Raw genomic sequence first — 17802 nt, forward strand, 5'->3', positions numbered from 1 at the left:
CAATTCTGGGGTTATTCTGCAGTACCTTTTCGTTCTCGCTGTCTTTCGTTGCCTTCTTTGCCTTGGCTCGTCTTCTGTTCCCTGCTCCGTTTCTCTTCTCTTCTCCTCTCCTCTCCTCTCCTCTCCATGGCCACGAAGCATCTCTCTATCCCTCTCTTCCTCCTCCTAATTGTCTCCCCTCTTCTCTTCTTCTCCTCCTCTTTACCTTGGGGTGGGGACGATGCGGCATCGTGGAAGGCCCCGCTCCGTGCCATGGATCTGCTCCCCCTCCTCCCCCGGAGAGTGGCGTGGCCCCTCCTCCGATCGCTCCGTAGCGCAGTTGACCTCCTCCCCACCTTCGTTGGCTCCGCATCCTCTCCTGACGCTGACCTCGAATGGAAGGGCGCCTGCTTTCACAAGAACACCGCGTGGATGGAGTTCCACAACAAGAGCAAGTCCCAATTCGGCGGCGGTACGCTCCATATCAAGGTACAAAATCTAGATTGGTTTGATCGTATTTCGCGTTTTATTATCCTTCAGAATTAATTCTTGAGCAATTATGGCGTTGGCTTGAAAATTGGGTACTTGGTAACGTGTGCTTTAAGTTTCATCGGAATCATGCTAGAGAAGTTAGTAAATTAACTCGGATGATGAATTGATTAGTAAATTAAGATTTAGTTCTTCCTGAATATGTTCCATACACCAGTTTGATCAGGTAATACATCGCTCTTGGTGGTAGACGAGACCTATATAGGCCATTTAGGGTCCTTAGAACTAGGAGCAGGGTAACTCGCTACATGTGCACTACAAATTTATGAATTTGGTTGAAGGATGTTAAATAGGATGTAGGTTCACGATAAGTGTTTCTATATTTTTGATTCTTGAACTGCACATAGCTTATTTGGGTGAAGAAACTTGTGGAGCTTTCATTATCTGAAATTATTATCATCCCTACTATGCAGCTCACAGATGGTGATACTTAGAACAGATATATCTTCCAATTCACAGCTAGAACTATCCAGAAGCTAACTAAGCTAATTGGCACCTTCTCTTAATGTTGGTTCTTGTTGTTAAGTGGATCATAATTGTTATGTTTTTATGTTCAACTTGCAACATGTTGGAGTCTTAATTTCACTTATAAGAATTTTCCCTTCATATACTTAGTGTTATGTTGGCATTTAATTGTTTGGTATTGAATGGGAATGGGATGCATCTTGCAGTGGTTTCTTGTTTTTACCTTTAGATAGCTTTTGTTTTTGTTCACTTGTGCTCTTTGCATTGTCATCACTCATTTAATTACTTCATTTTTTTTCTTTTATTAATGTGAAAGTTTATTATTTTAATATCCAAGTCCTTTTACCGTTTTATAATTTTTTTTTTTTTTGCAGATAAGCAATGCTCATAGTTGGACTTGCATGGACCTTTATGTGTTTGCTACACCATATCGTGTGACATGGGATTACTACCTTTTGTCTCGGGAACATACTCTTGATTTTCACATGTGGGAAGGGGAAGCTGAATATGAATATGCAAGTTGCTTCATCAGTTTGTAAATTGCAAGAAAAGTTGCATTTTTATCAACAAAGTTGTTAGCCTCTATTCCGCTAAGTTGTTATGATATTATTTTGCAAACCAGGTGAAAAATCATGGAGTGTCAATTTTTCTTATGGAATCTGGAATGATTGGAACTCTTCAGGCATTGTGGGATGTCTTTCCTCTATTTACAAATACTGGATGGGGTGAAAGTTCAAATCTTGCTTTCCTTGAGAAGCATATGGGAACTACATTTGAGCAACGACCTCAACCGTGGATTTCAACTATCAATGTTAATGATATTCATTCAGGAGACTTCTTGGCTATCTCGAAAATTCGTGGACGTTGGGGTGGATTTGAAACTTTGGAAAAGTGGGTCAGTGGGGCCTATGCTGGCCACACTGCAGTTTGCCTAAAGGATTCTGAAGGAAAACTTTGGATTGGTGAATCAGGTCATGAAAATGAGAAGGTTAGATCTGGTTTATTGTTTCTAAATTCTAAACTATTTTATGAATCTTTGGTATCATATTTATGTTGTCTCAGACTAACCAATGCATTGTTTGCTTTGTGTGTAATTGTAGATAAAAAATTGTTTAGATATACGGGAGTATGTGTGACATGACTTTATATATATATATATATATAAATTAAACTACATTAATCTTCATTTAATGCTTGATGCAAGCAAACCAAAATATTGTATGCATAATAATACCTACATTTGTTTATAAAATTTGATGATCAATAATCAATCAAAAAAAAAAAACTTGTTTATAAATATCCAATATTTTTTCTAACATCTTGGCTATTAGGAAAATATTAAAAATGTCTACTAATATTGTACCCAATGGACATCTTTATGGATGCAGTACTAATTTCAAAATATTCATTTCTTAGATTTGTTGTAAGAGTATTAAAGTCAAAGATGATCCTAATTGTTAAAATTGATATGTACATAATTACTATAATGTAGCATATGTCCTTACCACATTCTTTCATCATGGCAAACACCTAAAACTTTCTAGACAACTAATAACTTTGATTCATAGCTAAAACTTGCTTTAAAAAAAAGGTAGATCCGCTACCTTAGGGTCCGCCTAGTGCCGGCCCCATGGATATAATATAGAATATTCATGTTTCTAAAATGATCAAATTTTGATAAGCAATTTATCAATTAATATGTTGTCATTATAATCATATCATGCCATGTTAACATTTTGCCTTTGTCCTCTTTCTATAAGCTCTTGGCCAATATCTGACTATTCCAAATTCAAGCACCTGGTAAGATCCAGTGATCTCCTCCTGTCCTTTTCAAGTTAGACCTAAGTTAATTAGTTGGTCTTCTACGTGGCAGCTGGTACTAGCTCTCCCTTAATCCCAGGGACCAAGCTCTTGCTGGCGCCTCAACTTTGCCCTTTTGTTACATGTCATAAACCCAATGGTTGTTGAGCTAGTGAGTAAGCATACCCACATCAATCAGCATAGATACATATACACATTCATACATATGAACTACTTCTAAATAAGCAATTTAGATCAATTAAGGTTGATCCTTTATCAATGTAATTAAGATGGTCATGTGGAATTCCATCAATTTTTAGATATCAACAATAAGTCAAATAAGAAAAAGGATTATATAGAATTAGTGGCTACCTACTGACTTCTAATTTCCCTTTCCAGGAGATTCCCTTTAGCATTTTGAGTGATTGTTCTTAAAGTTTCAGGCTTTTCTGTCTGACGATTATTTGAGTACATAAACTCAACTTGGTTTATGTTTTCTATACCATGCTATAGTGCTAAAGTAGTACTTATTTTATATTTTATTCTTTTTTCTAATTCTTATGTATTATAGATGATTCTTCTTTTGTAGGGAGAGGATATAATAGTCATTCTACCATGGGAAGAATGGTGGGAATTTGAGCTCACTAAAGATGACTCAAATCCACACATTGCATTGCTTCCACTCCATCCAGATATCAGAGCAAAATTTAACAACACTGCAGCTTGGGAGTATGCTAAAAGCATGTCAAATAAGCCATATGGGTATCATAACATGATCTTCAGCTGGATAGATACTATAAGTGGGAACTATCCACCACCTCTTGATTCGCATGTGGTATGACACCATTAGTGTTGCCTTTTGAAGCCTATTTTCTGTCTCTTTAAGTCTCTTGTGCTTTTTTTTTAAAAAAATTGTGAGTTATTATTACTATTTTTTCTTTCTAACTTGTGGTTCTTTTGGGGTATACTATCACATTTGATTTTTTGTATTCTGCATTATAAATTCTATTTTATGTCCTGTACTCGTGCAAAGTTAGTCTTACTTTAAAGCTTTTTATTCCCCTAACAAAATATTGCTTTAGCATATTTTTTTTAATGTATTAATCCATTGGAAATTTTACTGGTTGTAACTAAACATGCCTACTACAGCAGATTGTATGCTTCCATTATGAACCATATTTCAACTGTTTGATTTTTTCATAGCTATTTTATAGCTGCTAAGTTCTGGTGTTGATGGTATAGGTGGCTTCTGTGATGACCATGTGGAATAAAATCCAGCCAGCCTATGCTGCAAATATGTGGAATGAAGCCCTAAACAAGCGGCTTGGAACTGAGGTATATTGAGAACATTCTGTTGCACACTTTTTTCGCCTTTCATGTATTTGTGCAATTTTCTTGTTCCATCTATCTACTTGAACTACCTTCTATTTTGCTTCTTGATTAATTTTTCTTTGTTGTGTTGACATTATCTATTTGTATTTTTGAATTAAATGATAGACATTATCTATTTGTATTTGCGACTTCTTATTCATGTTGACCTTGCATAAAACCACATACAAGAGCTCTATTATAATGAAAATCTCAGTAATGCAGTTCTATAATTTAGCAGGCATAATAATATTCTTGCCTCTACTCTCAGCAGTGATGGAGTATTGTGAAGCTTCCTAGTCTTTAAAAGTGAACATGAGCTTCAATCAACTTTTTTTACTGGGATGAATTTAACAGGAGGGAGTAGCAAACTTAGTTGTTTCCGGTCGTACCCTATGAATAAATTTTCTCATTAATCCATGACCCCAATAATGATGATAAATGAATTTTGTTAGTGATTGTCCCCTTTCACTACATTCGTCACTCTTTTGAGTTTATCAATGTTCACCATCATCAAACAAATACAGTGTTGCACATGACATCTAAGATAATATTAATATATATGTAAGATGCATAATGATATTATGAATTTGCACTATAGTAGAAAATTAATGATGCTCATATACATTCTTGTCTAGCTATCGAATATCAATGAAATCCTATACAAGTCTCGTTGCTTCTTGCACTATATAATCCATTCCTTGATCTTTGTTCGTATGTATACGAACACAATTTCATATGCAATTTGTGATTGGGGACTAGGAATACCATATTACAATTATAAGTTAGGTTCGTTGTAGTTGGGGAAATTCAATTGAAATGGAAAATTTAATTGATTTATTCTTCGCCTTTGTATAGACATCATCAATCCTATCTGACTTGCTAGCCTTAGTTAGAAGTCATCATATCAACAACAACAATAATAACCAAACTTTATCCCACTACATGGGGTCAGCTATATGGATCCTCTTACGCCATTGAGCTCTATCTCCTACTATATCATCATCTATATTTAAATAAATTTTATCTTATTTTATTATTGCTAACTAAGTTTTATGGTGGTCTTCCTCTTTCTCGTTTGATATGTGTGCTTGTCATAGTTTTGCATTACCTAACTAGAGCATTTATTGGACGTCTCAGTACATGCTTGTACCATCTTAAACGTGTTTGTCGAAGTTTTTCATCAATAAATGCAACACCTATTTTTTCTCTAATGCTCTCATTTCTTATTCTATCTATCCTCGTATGTCCACACATCCACCTTACCATCCTTATCAATGTAACTCTCATTTTCTACTCATGTGCACGAGTCATAGTCCAACATTCAGCTCCATATAACTTAGCAGGTCTAACTGCGGTTTTGTAGAACTTTTCTTTAAGTTTTAGAGGTACTTTACGGTCACATAAAACACCCGATGCTCTCCTTCATTTCAATTATCCTGCTTGCATTCTATGTAAGGCATCTCTCTCAATCCCTCCATCATTTTGCAAAAATGATTCTAAATATTTAAAGTTCTTGGTTTCAAGCAACTCGTCATCTCTTATTTTAACAATCATCTCATTACGTCTAATATTGCTAAACTTAAATTTTATATATTTTGTCTTTATTCTACTAAGCCTAAAACCTTTCCCTTCTACTATTTCCGCTAAGATTCTAGTTTAACATTTACTCTTTCACGTGTTTCATCTACCAAAACAATATTATCTGCAAACAACATGCACCACGGTATTGTCTTGAATGTGTGTAGTGAGTTCGTCTATAATTAGTGTAAAAAGATAGAGATTTAGAGCTATTAATTGATGTAACCTTATCTTTATTAGAAATGCTTCAATTACTCCGCCTGAAGTCTTTACTCGGGTTATTACATCCTTGTACATATTCTTAATTAGTTCAATATATGTTACGCTAACACCTCTCTTTTTCTAGAATTTTTCATATAATTTTTCTTGGGTCTCTATTATAAGTTTTTTCTAAGTCACTAAATACCATGTGTAGATCTTGTTTGTGCTCTTCATATTTTTCAATTAGTTGTATAAGATGTATAACTTCTATTGTCAACTTTTTTGGTATGAACCCAAATTAATTTTTGATCACCATGGTCTCCTTCTTTAATCTTTTTTCTATTACTTTTTTCAAAAGTTTTATGGTATGACTCATTAGTTTAATGCCTGATATGAAACTAAATACTTACCATCCATTGATTAGATATTTTTTTCGTTTTCAATATCATGTTAAATAATTTTGTAAGTCATTCAATACCTTGTTTCTCTAGGCACTTCTATATCTCTTACGGAATATCATCTGGTTCAACGACTTTTCCATTGTGTATCCTATTTAAAGCTTATTCTACTTTTGAAGTTTGAATTCTACAATAAAATTTAAATTTCTATACTCATTTAACCTACTTAAATTACCTAAGTTAAGTTGGTCTCCTAAACCTTCATTAAATAGTTGATGAAAATACTCTTTTATTTCTCCATCATTTATTAGTACCTATTACATTCATCTCTAATACATTTTATTTGAATAAAATCTCTCGTCTTCCTTTCTTTCCCTTTAGCTATTCTATAAATGTCTTTTTTCCCTTCTTTTCTATCCAATTTTTTATATAATCATTCAAAAGTTACATTATTTGCTTCATTCACTACTTTCTTAGCCTTTTTCTTAACTATTGTATATTTTTTTTATGTTTTCTTCATTCTTACAAATATATAATTTCTTATAAGCTGTTTATTTTTCCTTCACTCTCTCTTTTACTTTCTCATTCCACCACCAAGATTCCTTACTTAGTGGTGCATATCCTTTTGACTCACCGAGTACACTCTTAGCTACTATTTTCGACTTTGATATCATCTTATCCCATGTTCGTTTGACTCACCGAGTGCATTTCACCTAATACTTGTACTCCTACCTTCTTCTTAAATCTATTTATTCTAGGAGTCGTATATATTTTATTTCTATTAATACTGCGCTTGAGGCATATATCTAACACTACTAATCTATGTTAGGTAGTTAACTTTCACCAGAGATGATCTTATAATCTTTACAAATATTTCTGTCCTTCTTCCTAACCATAAGAAAGGCAATTTGCGATTTATTATTTTCACTTTTGAACATGACTAAGTGTTCTTTTCTTTTCTTAAAAAATGTATTAGCTAATTTAATATCATATGCTATCGCAAAATCTAATGTGGTTTTCCCTTCTTCATTTTTCGTTCCAAATCCATAACTTCCATATACACTCTCATATTCCTCATTTTTCACTCCGACATGTTTATTTAAATCACCTCCTATTAAAATCATTTCATTTGGCGGAATGCTTTGTAATACTTCATCTAATTCATCCCAAAATCTTGATATGATAGTTTTATCTAATCCTACTTGCGATGCATATATGCTAATTATGTTTATAGTTTTTGTCGTCATTATTATCTTAAGGGCTATAATTTTATCCCCTTTTCTAACTACTCGTCTTTTAACGAACTATCTACAACAATACTCACTCCATTTCTTGCTTTACTCTTTCTTATGTACCATAGCATAAAATCCGAATTCTCTATCATCTTTGCCTTCTCGCGTACCCATTTTGTCTCTTGTACACACAAAATACTAATTCTTCTCCTAATAATCGTATTTACTATATTCATTAATTTATCAATGAGGGTTCCTACGTTCCATGTTCCAAATCTTAAACTATTAGTTTTCCAATCATATTTGTTCTTATCTAACCTATGGTGTGAGAATTGATGAGATCCAGATTATCGTGAGCAATATGGAAAAAGGGAGATTTACCTTTTAATCGGACTTCATTTGATTACACACGTTCGTCCGACTTGAAGGAGGGGCATTTGATGGAATCCTAATTATCTCGAGCAATAGGGAGAAAGTGAGATTTCACCTTTAATTGGACTTCATTAGATTACACTCCTCAGTCCGACTTGAAGGAGGAACATCTGATGGGATCTAAATTATCTCAAGCAAAGGGAGATTTCACCTTTAATCGGACTTCATTCGATTACACTCTTCAGTTCAACTTGAAGGAGAGACATCTGATGGGATCCAGATTATCCTGAGCAATGTAGATCTGATGCGATCCAGATTATCCCAAGTAATGTAGTTGAATTCCACCAAGCATTGGAGATATTCTTCATCTAAGCATCGGAAGTATTCTTCATCCAAGCATTGGAGGTGTTCTTCATTCGAGCATTATATATATCTTCTACCGATCATCGGAAGTATTCTTCATCTAAGCATCATACATATCTTCTACCTAGCATCACAGGTGTCTCCCACCGGGCATCACATGTATTCCACCAAGCATGAAACATATCTTTTATCAAGCATCAAGTATCTTCCACCAAGCATCACGTGTATTCCACCGAGCATGGAACATATCTTCTACCGAGCATTAGGTATCTCCCATCGAGCATCACGTGTATTCCACAGAGCATGGAGCATATCTTCTACCTAGCATTGTCTTCCACCAAGTATCACATATATTCCACTGAGCATGGAGCATATCTTCTACCCATCGAGCATTGGGAATATCGCCCCCCGAGCATCAGAATTCACTTCCACTAAGTATTATAACCAACCTCCCTTAAGAAATCAGCTTGAAGCTTCTAGTTAAGAAAACATGGTGATTAATGAATGGAGAAGCAAATAGTGATTGTCAGATTTAGTTCTCTTGATGCCTTCCTCCTAATATGTGGCGAGCAATGAATGGAGAAGCAAGTAGTGACTATCAGATCTAGTTTCCTTGATTCTTCCCTCTACTTACGTGGTAATCAGTGAATGGTGAAGCAAGTAGTGGTGTCGTAGGCAGTTCCCTTGATTCCTTCTGCTCCATAGATAGTGATCAAGGAGTGGAGGAATGATAACGGATTGTTAGAGGTCTCGTCTTCACCAACTCATGTGGGAAGAAGTAAGATGGCACGAAATGTCTAACATGGAGTTGTTGTTTATGCATCTATATAAAGACCACGCATGGTAAGTTTTAGGTACGTTGGTTCTCTTATTCCTACCGGCGGAGGTGACTCCTTTCCATTAAGTTTCTTCTTCTTCTTCTTCTTCTACTCTTATCGGCGATTGACTTGAGCGTCGAAGGGATCATGTCGGTGATCCGGCCCAAGCCCTAACTTGTATTTCATCTCAAGGCGTTCGATCTCACGAATCAAGGAGCCGATCTAACTTTCTAAGGAGGAGGAACCTGAGCAAAAGAGACCATCAATAATATTAACACTTGCCCTTATGATCCTATAGAAGGAAAGAAATGACCAATACCATCTCATAAGTGAACATGAACACTTGCACTCCTCAATATTGGTGCAATGGTTGAACCACTTCCACTAATATCAGTTGAGCCATTCCCACTAATACAAATTGTGTGGTGACTATATCACATTTTTTGCTCATACTCATATTCAACTCAGGAGGTCCTCCTCCCCCTTCCTCACCCTTTATATGCATTAGGTTTTTATAGGCCCTTCTCCTCTCACCTTTCCCTCTTCGTGGTCCTCTTCTCCTATTCTATTTTCCTCCCTTGTCTGACAATGATTTCCATCTTCACAGCATGAGGCAAAATGGACTTCATTGGTTTCTGTCCATGCCATCAAGACAAAGGAACATATCACCTAATCCTACTCAACATAAACAACACTATTCCAGCACGGCCAACAGAATGAGTAAACCTTGTGTCTGTCCATGCCATGTCCTAGTTCTTCATTGGAATGAAAAGGTATCAATCATGCCAAGCAGCACAGCTTGATTCTTTAATTATGTTTTAAAATCTTGGTTAATATTTGTTGCAAAAGGTCTCATGGGCAATTTTTCTTAATATAATATTTCCTTTTATTTTAACATAAACAAAATACTTGGCCAAAATCAAAATTTTAATAATATATTTCAAATTGTAACCAGTATGGAATGCAGCATTGAACAAGCAGGTTAGGACTGAGGTTAGTACTATCTATTTGCTTGTTCAAGAACCTAATTCATCTATGAATTGTGCTTTCCTGCTAGATCCTTTTTTTTCCTCTTAAGGTTGACTGTGCATCTACAGTCTAGAAACTTTGATTAACACTTGACTTTCTTTTAAGTTTGTGAATTAGATGACAGAAGCCATTGGCAGAAATGCCAAACAGCTAATAGTGTGTTCCAGTACTATATACTTGAAAGATTATATCCTTAAAACCACATTTCAAGTTTGTTGATTTTCTTTTTCAAATACACTTTTCCTTCTTGTTGTAGATAATTAAAATAGTTGGATAATATAAAACAATTAGTGACTCACTACTCAACATATTGGGTATTGGTTTGCCAAATGCTATTTTGTACTGACATTGTTCTAACATTCTACAGATTGACATAATTGGCAACCTTTTCACTTGCCTTAGGGTTATAGTTTGGATAATTTGGTCAACTTTCCACATGTCAACCATTGTTTTAGGTACGAGTTCATCTAGATTTAGAATTCACTCTTCCATTAAGCAACTCCACAGAATGTCTTTTCCTCTGTTTCCTGAATCTGTTCAAACGAATCTTTGAAAAAGAGTTTCAATTCAGAATAGTTCCATAATTTGATACGTTCTTATAGAATAGTTTCATAAGAAGGGTGTTGTAAAAATTTGACATCTTTAAATTCGTCATTTTAAAAATGGCCCACATACTTATTCACGATAAAACTTAAATCTCAACGCAGGGTTTTGATCTGCCTGAAATCATTGTTGAAGCTGAAAAGAATGGTACTTCTTTTGACGAGTTATTGACAATTCCTGAACAAGATGATTGGATCTACTCCGATGGTAAATCAACATCATGTGTTGCTTTCATTCTCGAACTGTACAAGGCAGCAGGATTGTTCGACCCGATTGCCAGCTCTATACAAGTGACTGAATTCACTGTTAAGTCATCCCAACTTGCAGCAAAATTTTCCAAGTTGTAACTGCAATTTTACTAACGCTTGGTGACATGCAGATCAGAGATGCCTACACCCTCAATTTTTTCGAGAGCAACTCGAGCCGTCTGCCGGAGTGGTGCAACAAATACGATGATGTGAAACTTCCTTATTGTCAAATTAAGGGCAGATATCGGATGGAACTACCAGATTACAATAGCATGGAGCCATACCCTCACATGAATGAGAGATGCCCATCACTACCACCATATTATGAGAGGACGAGTTATTGCTGAAAGTCAATGTGTAAGCTGCATTGTTATGTCATGCAGTTTGGTTCTTGTATATATCGATGTAGGATATATGAGTGGATACAAGTTGGGGAAGGGATTCAATGAACCGTATTTGGTTTTGTTGGGAATTATTGGTCGGTGGTAGGCCACTGGGTGTGCTTATCCTGTATTTGTATATACAATATGTTTAACTGCTGATCTAAAATCTCTACGTCTAGATGTTAGAGGTCCATCATTATACTCATTGTTGTAATATTTCTATAATTATTACAATTATCGTAGATATCACACAATCCTATCAATTTATGCACACTACCAAAAAAAAAAAAACAGTTATTTAGCAATGAATATTTGCGATGAAAATTTTTCATAATTTGTGATAAATTTTGTAATAAAAATATAAATTATCATAAATTAGAAATTAATTTTACAATAAAAATATTTTCATCCCAAATTAACAATAAAATATAAATAGGCACTAAAGTCATTGGAAATTAGCGAAAAACATCAATATTTGTTACAGAGTCTACAACGAACCCTATATCCGTCCCACATTTTGCAATGAATATTAGATTCGTCGTAAAATTTACGACAAATCTAGGATTGTCGCTGAATCTACAATGAATCTAGGATTTGTCGCAAAATTTTAATTTTTTTATATAAATTTAAACTTTCCGAAGATGGTTGATGAATCTAAAGAGTTCAGAATAACATTGAATCAGTTATTATGAGTTCCTATAAATCTCTTGATTATATAAATCACCTCAAATAATAATTTTACATAATATATTGAGATCGGTAATTTTTTGAACGCGATTTATATTTTTTGACACATTCACGTTAAAAAAATCACCAATTAAATAAAATTAATGTTTGAGAGGATTTATATAATTAAGAGATTTATAAGAATTTATAGAAACTGATTTCATATTATTTCGAGCTCTCTAGGTATCTCAATCGATTTCGGAAAGTTTGAATTTAAAAAAATATCATTCTATGACGAACTCGTCAGAGATTTCCGATGAATCCATAGATTCGTCACAGATTATGTGATAAATCTAAGAATTCATCACAGATTCTGTGACAAATCTAAGAATTCGTCACAAAATATCATTTTTTTAATTTAAACTTTTCGAACCCGGTTGACGGACCTAAAGAGTTCGAAATAACATGAAACCAGTTTCTATAAATCTCTTAATTCTATAAATCCCATCAAATATTAATTTTACCTACTACATTGAAATCGGTAATGCTTTAAGGTCAAAAAAAAAAAAGTTTAACATATTAAATTCATAACTCATTCTAGAGATTTTGTTAAGTCTTGCACGTAATTGACTTAACAATGAAAGAAAAATATATTGAGTCAGATTAGTGTTTGAGGAGATTTATACAATCAAAAAATTTATAGGAAATCATAGAAACTAGTTCATATCATTCTAAGCTCTCTAGATTCCTCAACCGGCTTTAAAAATTTTAAATTTATAAAAACAAATGTCATAGTGTTTCCCGTAAATCCTTTTCCACATCAACAGTAGTCACGACTCAAATCAATACCTTGATTGAAGAGATTTTACATTTGAAAGGCATACTACTAGAAAGAGATGAAGAAAGGAGAGTTATGCGCCAACAACAAAGATTTTATTATGAGACATCTTTATTTAAATTCCACTCAAAGTCATATTCCGTCCAGTTTCGATGAAAATGGTGGCGACGACGATGGTGGAGACGGTGATGATGGCGATGATGATAATGGTGGTGATAGATCTTCTTGTATGAATATTATTTATCTCATAATTAATATGTTCTTTTTTATTTTTTTTATTAATACTGTTAATTTGTTTCAAACAGGATTGGTGAAACAAAATGAAAATCAATGTCAGTACTAATTTTTGTGTTCATATATAGTAATTTATTTTTTGTAATCAATGATACTGTTTATTTTTTTATTTTGATGTAAGAAAAAAAGAATATTGGAAAATGGAGAAGAATGTTCTTGTTTTGGAAAAACATAATGATTTGGTAATGTATAGATATTAGATGTTTGTTGATGTATGGATTGTTTAAAATTTCTTGTAAAATATTAGATATTTTTTAATGTTTGAATTAGATGAATGAATTGTGATTTGGTTTAATGTATAGTTTTATTTTATTAGATATGATGTGTTGGATAAGATGTGTATGAATTGATTCGCTAAACAGGTTTGATAGATATTTTTATATTAATCAGATCCAATGTAGAAAATAGTTATTTCTAGGTATATTTTTTTGTGTTTTGCAAAGAATTTAGCAATGAAAATTTTTTATCACAAACCTATAGTAAAAAAAACTGTGATAAATCTCTGATTTGACGCATATTTTTTACGACAAATTTTGTTATTTGTCGCAGAATCTGTGATGAATTTTCAGATTCATCACAGGTTTGTGCGACAAATTTTATTATTCGTCATAGATTCTATGATAATTTTCTGGGTTTGTTTCATATTTTGGCAATGAATTTTGGGGTTCATCACATAAATTGACCTAAAATTTAGGTATTCATTACAAAAATCGACAATGAATTTGAAAATTTGTTGGAAATTCTACAACGAAAAAAAATTGTTGCAAATTTGCGTTTCTAAATTTTGCGATGGTTTTTTTTGTTACAAATTTTCAACTAATTTTGCGACAAAAATAAAATCCATCGCAAAATTTGCGATGAATATTTTATTTTCATCGCAAAATTTGGAGACTCTACGATGAAATTTTTTGTTACAGATTTCATCGTAAAATTTTTTTGCAATGATTTTTTTTTTTGAAATTCGCCACTTTGTTACATTAAAGATAGTATTCTATATGTAGGATTATAAAATAATTGTACAAAACAAATTAACCATACCTTGTTGCGGCGGAGAAAGATAGGAGGTATTCTTGCCGTCAGCAAGAAGATCACCAGCAGGAACCTTCTCACAAGTTCCACAAACCATATCCCTATTGCTTGAATGTTTCTCCTTCCACGATGAAAACGAATCTCACATATCGAATATCTCTTACGTTTTGAACCTCTCTTCTCACCTTTGGACACTTCTTTTATAATGGGAATTATCTCAGGGGTAAAAGGAACATTTTGTCCCAAGAAAATGTGGGCAACGTGGGCATGTACATGTTCTCATTTCCTTCATCTCTCACTCATCCAAGTTAAGTCACTAAGACTAGGTCAGAATCAAGTCACTAAGACTAGTTAGTCATAAAGACTAAATAGAGCATCTAATAGATACTTAAGGGAAAATGGTTCGTGCAACAGCAAGCATATTGAGCGATTATCGCTAAGAAGATTGTTATACCTTATATAGCTGCTCTCCTAGCGATCAATGTTAACAAAGTTGTTATACTTAGCAATTCTTCTAAATAATTCAGAAACACTCTTATAATGACACATAGCCTCTCTCCTGGTGGTATATATCCGTTATTCAGGAAACATCCTATCTCTCGATGGCACACAACTATTATCTTGGAGATATCCAGGTCTTGCTATTTACCCAGATTAAATAATCTTCATATATATCAATATGAACATTTGTAATCTCTCATAATGACTATTATGTCTATTGGATCGTGATCGTTCGATAGAGGGGGGCGGGTGAATATCGATTTAAAATTTCATCGAGTAAACACAGCGGAAAAGTAAAAACAATACTAACAAAGTCAATTTACTTTGTTCGGAGCCTTTGACGACTCCTACTCCAAGGCCTGCACGCGAGGGTACTTTCAATGGGCAATCCACTAGCAATTCAAATATTGATTACAAAAATTAAGTACAAAAATGCTAGAAAGAGAATACTGACAATAAACAATAAGAAGAAAAAGAACAGAGCTTTGTCGGTTGGCTTTAGCAATGTCGCAGGAGCGTAGGAGAGCAGGTTTTCAATTGTTGTTGGAGCTTCAGCCTTGACCCTCCTTATATAGGACGTTCAGGGCGCCTTGACCATGACGTAGCTGAGCCAACCAGTGAACTCCACGTGGCACAGCGACGTTGGGGATAAGTTTTCGCCTCCGGGCGCCCGGGTACCTCCCGGGCGCTCGGACCTTGATTTCCAGCAGCTCCCTTCATGCAAGAAAGTGTTAGTCCAAGGCACTTATATTTCCTGCAAAACAGATTATTAGCACAGTTATAATAAATAGAAATAGTATTAATTAAATTCCATCTCTCCAAGACCGGAATCTAGTCAAGATCTCGACTTAAAGTTCTGAAATGGTTCTAAGTCAGATTGGCGCCTAAGTTCCCTTCCCGGGAACGCGTCCTCACAGTCACTCTCCTCCAGTGACTTACCTTTACTTACCTGCTAGACGTCAGGTCAGCCCTTTGACCCGTCTGGACTTCGTATCAGCTATCCGGTCAGCCCGTCGACCTAGCTGGACTTCGTGCCAAACGTTTGGCCCGTCGACCCGTTTGGACTTTGTGCCAGCTATCCGGTCGGCTCGTTGACCTAGCTGGGCTTCGTGCCAGACATCAGGTCAGCCCGTTGACTTGTCTAGACTTCTCCTGCACACTCGGTCAGAGTGTTAGATCAACAACAAAACTAACTTAACCTATCTTGTCATTCATCAAAACCTGGGTTAGACCGTTAGCGCTAACCGCACCAACAATCTTCCCTTTTTTGATGGAATGACAACTTGATTAAGTTAGTGTAAAATGTAAGTGAAACAAGCATTAACAGGTTTTTAAGTTAGTTTTTATATTCAATTTATTTTAGCTAACTTAACCACCTAATCCCTTTGGCATTCATCAAACAGAAACATGGATCAAATAATCATAAATACAAAAACATTCAAAATGAATGCAAACACAGATCAGATCAAATCAGGGGAGTTAAATAATTAGAAATTTGGCTTAAAAAGTATCTCTTATCCTTTTCAAAATAGTTAAGTTACTTAGAAAGAGTAATTTTTAATAACTTTTCTGAAATAGCTAAGCTAATTTTTGAAAAATGACTAAGTTAGAAAGATAACTTAGTTTCAAAATAGCTAAGTTTTGCAATATCAACCTTATAAGTCTTCAGGTTGAAAGCATTTTGAGAAGATTCAGTTTTCAAAATTAAGTCTTAAACTTAAGTTTTAAAAAGTAATTTTTAAAACTAATTTTTGTAAAATTTAACTTTCAAATTAAATTGTCAAACTTAAGTCAAAATTTTTTGTCATTTTCAAGATTAATTTTGAAAAGTTTAAAATTTGAACAATAAAGCACATTTTTGTTTTAAAAAGAATTTTTAACTTTCAACACTAATTTTGAAAACTAATTTTAAAATTTTTCAAACACTTAGTTTTGATTTGTTAAAAAATATTTTGTAAGAGGTAATTTTAAAATAAGTGGAAGAATAATTAACCTCCCCCTGAATCTGACATTACAACCTCTGTCTAATCAGTTAGCTACTTACTGACTATTCAGAGGATAACAGCTTTCACTTGGTTAGTCAAGTTAAGTCTAAGCATCTGTTAGTATTTGACTATACTGAATGACTTAATTTGATTAATATCTGTTTGGTATTTAATGCCCAGACTTATATTGATATACTGACATAAGCATCTTAAGTCCAGGTAATCTGCCTATGCATCTCACCCCTTTCTATGTTTGGCAATCACAAACAAGTGATTCTTGAGTCCTAGGGTGTTGGTGAGATGCTCAAGTACTAGCCCTAGGGGAACATGTTTTCTAGGGAATTGTTCTAGTCTAAGGCTAAAACTATTTTGAAATTCTAAAACTGGGAAGTTTTGAAAACATAAAAATATTTTACCTTAGAATTTAAAAATAACCATTTTTGAACACAATTTTAAAATTCCTAATCTATTAGACACATCCCTAATTTTCTACGTAGATTGCTAAATTCACTTTCAGGGAGGAGTTTAGTAAATATGTCAGCTAAATTAGACATTGACTCAATGTACTTGAGTTCAATGTCTCCTTTAGTGACATGATCCCTGAGAAAGTGATGCCTAATTGCAATGTGTTTGGTTTTGGAATGATGCACTGGATTTTTTGTTAAATTAATTGAACTAATATTGTCAATTAACACTTTTACATTTGTAAGGTTTAAGTTAAAATCTTTTAAAGTGTGCATCATCTATAATAATTGTGCAACGCATTCTCTTATGGCTATATATTCTGACTCAGTTGTAGATAGCGCAACACAGTGTTGTTTTCTACTAAACCAGCTAACAAGTGATGGACCTAGTAGTTGACACCCACCACTTGTGCTTTTGCGGTCTAATTTGCACCCAACATAATCTGAGTCAGAATACCCTATTAATTCAAAATTATTAGTTCTAAGATACCAAATACCTACATTTGTTGTTCCTATAAGGTATCTAAAGATTCTTTTAACTTGAGTCAAATGTGATTCCTTGGCGCATGTTTGGTATCTAGTACACATACTAACTGCAAATAAAATATCGGGTCGACTTGCAGTTAAGTACAGTAG

General features: G+C 34.1%; 1 protein-coding gene across 1 annotated transcript; it reads left to right on the plus strand.

Annotated features, from left to right (window-relative positions):
• On the plus strand, positions 1 to 11582 carry LOC122002187 (the record flags this gene model as incomplete). The annotated part of the gene is made up of 7 exons (XM_042557276.1): positions 1 to 468; positions 1368 to 1508; positions 1616 to 1981; positions 3383 to 3628; positions 4036 to 4128; positions 10863 to 11063; positions 11138 to 11582. Coding segments are annotated over 7 exons (1731 nt in total), but the record flags the coding sequence as incomplete, so codon positions are not given.
• Between the last annotated feature and the right edge of the window lie 6220 nt (positions 11583 to 17802).

Source organism: Zingiber officinale, chromosome 1A (assembly GCF_018446385.1).
Source record: "Zingiber officinale cultivar Zhangliang chromosome 1A, Zo_v1.1, whole genome shotgun sequence".
Classification (NCBI taxonomy): Eukaryota; Viridiplantae; Streptophyta; class Magnoliopsida; order Zingiberales; family Zingiberaceae; genus Zingiber; species Zingiber officinale.